General features: G+C 59.6%; 1 protein-coding gene across 1 annotated transcript in view; it reads left to right on the top strand.

Moving 5' to 3' along the window:
• Positions 1-2593: 2593 nt before the first annotated feature.
• LOC135173984 (myosin-binding protein C, fast-type-like) overlaps positions 2594-6000 on the top strand; it is a gene marked incomplete at both ends in the record, with an annotated part of 45242 nt that continues 41835 nt past the window's right edge. Inside the window, one exon of the mRNA XM_064141215.1 lies at positions 2594-2760. Within this exon, the coding sequence (XP_063997285.1) occupies positions 2594-2760 (167 nt within the window). The remainder of the gene's footprint in view (positions 2761-6000) is intronic.

The following is a 6000-nucleotide window of genomic DNA, read 5'->3' as shown; positions in this document are numbered from 1 at the left end:
TCCTCCTCCTCCTCCTCCTCCTCCTCCTCCTCCTCCTCCTCCTCCTCCTCCTCCTCCCCCACCACCACCTCCTCCTCCTCCTCCTCCTCCTCCTCCTCCTCCCTCACCTCCACTTCCATCATCTCCACCTCCACCACCCTCTCCATCATCACTTCCACCTCCACCATCTCCACCTCCACCTCCACTTCCTCCACCACCCTTTGTCCACCACCTCCATCATCACCTCCACCTCCACTTCCACCTCCAGCTCCTCCAGCTCCAGCTCCCTCACCTCCACTTCCACCACCCTTTGTCCACCACCTCCATCATCTCTTCCACCTCCTCCACCTCCTCCACCTCCACTTCCTCCACCACCTCTCATCATTTGTCCACCGTCTCCACCTCCACCACCTCCACCTCCACTTCCACCTCCTCCATATCCATCACCTCCTCCTCCACCTCCACTTCCTCCGCCACTTCCACCACCCTCTGTCCACCACCTCCACCTCCACCTCCACTTCCTCCACCACCCCTTGTCCACCACCTCCACCACCTCCATCATCACCTCCACCTCCACCACCTCCACTTCCACCACCTCCACCTCCATCTCCACTTCCTCCTCCACCACTTCCACCACCCTTTGTCCACCACCACCATCATCACTTCCACCTCCACCTCCACCATCTCTACCTCCACCACCTCCACCTCCATCTCCACTTCCTCCACCATTTCCACCACCCTTTGTCCACCATCTCCACCTCCACTTCCACCTCCACCTCCTCCACCTCCACCTCCACTTCCTCCACCACTCTTTGTCCACCACCTCTACCTCCTCCACCTCTACTTCCACCTCCACCACCTCCACCTCCATCTCCACTTCCTCCTCCACCACTTCCACCACCCTTTGTCCACCACCTCCATCATCACTTCCACATCCACTTCCACCATCTCTACCTCCACCACCTCCACCTCCATCTCCACTTCCTCCACCATTTCCACCACCCTTTGTCCACCATCTCCACCTCCACTTCCACCTCCACCTCCTCCACCTCCACCTCCACCTCCACTTCCTCCACCACTCTTTGTCCACCACCTCTACCTCCTCCACCTCTACTTCCTCCTCCACCACTTCCACCATCCTTTGTCCACCACCTCCACCCCCTCCACCTCCACCCCCTCCATCACCCCCTCCCCCCCCCAGGCTGAAGGGTGGGGTGGAGCTGACCCGGGAGGAGACCTTCAAGTACCGCTTCAAGAAGGACCTCCTCCTCCACCTCCTCCTCCACCTCCACTTCCTCCACCACTCTTTGTCCACCACCTCCACCTCCTCCACCTCCACTTCCACCTCCACCTCCTCCATCTCCACCTCCACTTCCTCCACCACTTCCTCCACCACTCTTTGTCCGTCACCTCCACCTCCACCTCCATCTCCACCTCCTCCATCATCACTTCCACCTCCACCTCCTCCACCTCCACCACCCTTTGTCCACCGTCTCCATTATCACTTCCACCTCCTCCACCTCCACCTCCACTTCCTCCACCACTCTTTGTCCACCACCTCTACCTCCTCCACCTCTACTTCCTCCTCCACCACTTCCACCATCCTTTGTCCACCATCTCCGCCTCCACTTCCACCTCCACTTCCTCCACCACTCTTTGTCCACCACCTCCACCACCTCCATCATCACTTCCACCTCCTCCACCTCCAACTCTATCGCCTCCACCTCCACCACCTCCATCATCACTTCCACCTCCACCTCCACCACCCCACCCTCCACCTCCTCCACCTCCACTTCCACCTCCACCTCCACCACCTCCATCATCACTTCCACCTCCACCTCCACCACCCCACCCTCCACCTCCTCCACCTCCACTTCCACCTCCACCTCCACCACCTCCACCTCCACCTCCACTTCCACCTCCACCTCCACCACCACTTCCTCCACCACTCTTTGTCCACCTCCTCCACCTCCACCTCCACCTCCACCACTTCCATCATCACTTCCACCTCCACCTCCTCCACCTCCACCACCCTTTGTCCACCGTCTCCATTATCACTTCCACCTCCTCCACCTCCACCTCCACTTCCTCCACCACTCTTTGTCCACCACCTCTACCTCCTCCACCTCTACTTCCTCCTCCACCACTTCCACCATCCTTTGTCCACCATCTCCGCCTCCACTTCCACCTCCACTTCCTCCATCTCCACCTCCACCACCTCCACCTCCACTTCCTCCACCACTCTTTGTCCACCACCTCCACCACCTCCATCATCACTTCCACCTCCACCTCCTCCACCTCCAACTCTATCGCCTCCACCTCCACCACCTCCATCATCACTTCCACCTCCACCTCCACCACCCCACCCTCCACCTCCTCCACCTCCACTTCCACCTCCACCTCCACCACCTCCACCTCCACCTCCACTTCCACCTCCACCTCCACCACCTCCACCTCCACCTCCACCTCCACCACCTCCATCATCACTTCCACCTCCACCTCCACCATCTCCACCTCCACCTCCACCTCCTCCACCTCCACTTCCACCGCCACCTCCTCCACCACTCCTTGTCCACCACCTCCACCCCCTCCACCTCCACCCCTCCCCCCCCAGGCTGAAGGATGGGGTGGAGCTGACCCGGGAGGAGACCTTCAAGTACCGCTTCAAGAAGGACGGGAGGAAGCACTTCCTCATCATCAACGAGGCCACCCTGGAGGACTCAGGGCGCTACAAGATCATGACCAACGGCGGCGAGAGCGAGGCTGACGTCAGCGTGGAAGGTCTCCTGCTCCCCTCCCCCACCCACCCAGCCCCAACACCCCCCCAGGGCCTCCTGCACAGCCTGCCCAGGGAGCCTCAGAGCTGCTCTGCAGTCCTGCAGGCTCTGAGGGGTCTTTGGGAGGTGCTGGAGGGGTCTGGGAGGCTTCCAGAAGGTGCTGGAGGTGTTTGAGAGGCTTCCAGAAGGTGCTGGAGGTGTCTGAGAGGCATCCAGAAGGTCCTACAGATGTCTGAGAGGTCCTGGAGGCATCTGAGAGGGAGCTTGAGAGGTTCTGTGGAGTCCTGCAGGTTCTGAGGGGTCTTTGGAAGGTGCTGGAGGTGTCTGAGAGGCTTCCAGAAGGTGCTGGAGGTGTCTGAGAGGGAGCTTGAGAGCTTCTCTGGAGTGCTGCAGGCTCTGAGGGGTCTCTAGAAGGTGCTGGAGGTGTCTGAGAGGCATCCAGAAGGTGCTGGAGGTGTCTGAGAGGCATCCAGAAGGTGCTGGAGGTGTTTGAGAGGCATCCAGAAGGTCCTAAAGGTGTCTGAGAGGTCCTGGAGGCATCTGAGAGGGAGCTTGAGAGCTGCTCTGGAGTCCTGCAGGTTCTGAGGGGTCTCTAGAAGGTGCTGGAGGTGTCTGAGAGGCTTCCAGAAGGTGCTGGAGGTGTCTGAGAGGCTTCCAGAAGGTGCTGGAGGTGTCTGGGAGGGAGCTTGAGAGGTTCTGTGGAGTCCTGCAGGTCCCTCAGGAGCTCCTGCAGGTTCTGAGAGGGCTTTGGAAGGTCCTGGAGGTGTCTGAGAGGCATCCAGAAGGTGCTGGAGGTGTTTGAGAGGCTTCCAGAAGGTGCTGGAGGTGTCTGAGAGGTCCTTGAGCCATCTGAGAGGGAGCTTGAGAGGTTCTGTGGAGTCCTGCAGGTCCCCTCAGGAGCTCCTGCAGGTTCTGAGGGGTCCTTAGAAGGTGCTGGAGGTGTCTGAGAGGCTTCCAGAAGGTGCTGGAGGTGTCTGGGAGGGAGCTTGAGAGGTTCTGTGGAGTCCTGGAGGTCCCTCAGGAGCTCCTGCAGGCTCTGAGGGGTCTCTAGAAGGTGCTGGAGGTGTCTGGGAGGCATCCAGAAGGTGCTGGAGGTGTTTGAGAGGCATCCAGAAGGTCCTACAGATGTCTGAGAGGTCCTGGAGCCATCTGAGAGGGAGTTTGAGAGGTTCTGTGGAGTCCTGCAGGTTCTGAGGGGTCTTTGGAAGGTGCTGGAGGTGTTTGAGAGGCATCCAGAAGGTGCTGGAGGTGTCTGAGAGGTCCTGGAGGCATCTGGGAGGGAGCTTGAGAGGTTCTCTGGAGTCCTGCAGGTCCCCTCAGGAGCTCCTGCGTGTTCTGAGAGGGCTTTGGAAGGTCCTAGAGGTGTCTGGGAGGGAGCTTGAGAGCTTCTCCGGTGTCCTGCAGGTTCTGAGGGGTCTTTAGAAGGTGCTGGAGGTGTCTGAGAGGCCTCCAGAAGGTCCTGGAGGTGTCTGAGAGGCATCTAGAAGGTGCTGGAGGTGTCTGAGAGGGAGCTTGAGAGGTTCTCTGGAGTTCTGCAGGTCTCCTCAGGAGCTCCTGCAGGTTCTGAGGGGTGTTTGGAAGGTGCTGGAGGTGCCTGAGAGGCATCCAAAAGGTCCTGGACATGTTTGGGAGGGAGCTTGAGAGGCTCTGTGGAGTCCTGGAGGTCTCTCAGGAGCTCCTGCAGGCTCTGAGTGGTCTTTGGAAGGTGCTGGAGGTGTCTGAGAGGTCCTGGAGGCATCTGGGAGGGAGCTTGAGAGGACCTCTCGGAGCCTCCATTGGTGGAGACCTCAAAGATGACCTCTTGGAGCCTCCGTGGGGACCACCTCCAGGAGGACCTCTTGGAGCCTCCCTTGGTGGACTCCTCCTGGAGCCTCCATTGGGAACACCTCAGAGAGGACCTCTTGGAGCCTCCATGGGGACCACCTCCAGGAGGACCTCTTGGAGCCTCCATGGGGACCACCTTAGAGATGACCTCTTGGAGCCTCAATTGGTGGACTCCTTCTGGAGCCTCCATGGGGAACACCTCAGAGAGGACCTCTTGGAGCCTCCATTGATGGAGACCTCTTGGAGCCTCCATTGGCAGAGACTTCTTGGAGCCTCCATTGGAGGAGACCTCCTGGAGCCTCCATGGGGAAGACCTCAGAGAGGACCTATTGGAGCCTCCATTAATGGAGATTCCTTGGAGCTTCCATGGGGACCACATCCAGGAGGACCTCTTGGAGCCTCTCTTGGTGGACTCCTCTTGAAGCCTCCATTGGTGGTCTCCTCTTGGAGCCTCCATTGGCAGAGACTTCTTGGAGCCTCAATTGGTGGAGACCTCTTGGAGCCTCCATGGGGAAGACCTTAGAGAGGACCTCTTGGAGCCTCCCTTGGCAGGGACCTCTTGGAGCCTCCATGGAGACCACCTCAGAGAGGACCTTTTGGAGTCTCCATTGATGGAGACCTCTTGGAGCCTCCATTGGAGGACACCTCTCAGAGCCTCCATGGGGAAGACCTCAGAGAGGACCTCTTGGAGCCTCCATGGGTGGACTTCTCCTGGAGCCTCCATGGGGACCACCTCCAGGAGGACCTCTCTGAGCCTCCCTTGGTGGACTCCTCCTGGAGTCTCCATGGGGAAGACCTCCAGGAGGACCTCTTGGAGCCTCCATTGATGGAGACCTCTTGGAGCCTCCATTGGAGGAGACCTCCTGGAGACTCCATGGGGAACCACTCAGAGAGGACCTCTTGGAGCCTCCCTTGGTGGAGTCCTCCTGCAGCCTCCATGGGGAACACCTCCAGGAGGACCTCTTGGAGCCTCCATGGGGACCACCTCCAGGAGGACCTCTCTGAGCCTCCCTTGGTGGACTCCTCCTGGAGCCTCCCTGGGGACCACCTCCAGGAGGACCTCTTGGAGCCTCTATGGGGACCACCTCCAGGAGGACCTCTCTGAGCCTCCCTTGGTGGACTCCTCCTGGACCCTCCATTGGGGACCACCTCCAGGAGGACCTCTTGGAGCCTCCTTTGGTGGACTCCTCCTGCAGCCTCCATGGGGACCACCTCAGAGAGGACCTCTTGGAGCCTCCCTTGGTAGACTCCTCCTGGAGCCTCCATTGGGAACACCTCAGAGAGGACCTCTTGGAGCCTCCCTTGGTGGACTCCTCTTGAAGCCTCCATTGGCAGAGACTTCTTGGAGCCTCAGTTGGTGGAGACCTCTTGGAGCCTCCAAGGGGAACACCTCCAGGAGGACTTCTTGGAGCCTCCATTG

Source organism: Pogoniulus pusillus, unplaced genomic scaffold (genome assembly GCF_015220805.1).
Source record: "Pogoniulus pusillus isolate bPogPus1 unplaced genomic scaffold, bPogPus1.pri scaffold_178_arrow_ctg1, whole genome shotgun sequence".
NCBI classification, from domain to species: Eukaryota; Metazoa; Chordata; class Aves; order Piciformes; family Lybiidae; genus Pogoniulus; species Pogoniulus pusillus.
Note: the sequence above shows the minus strand (reverse complement) of the source record. Positions and strands in the feature narration are given on the sequence as shown.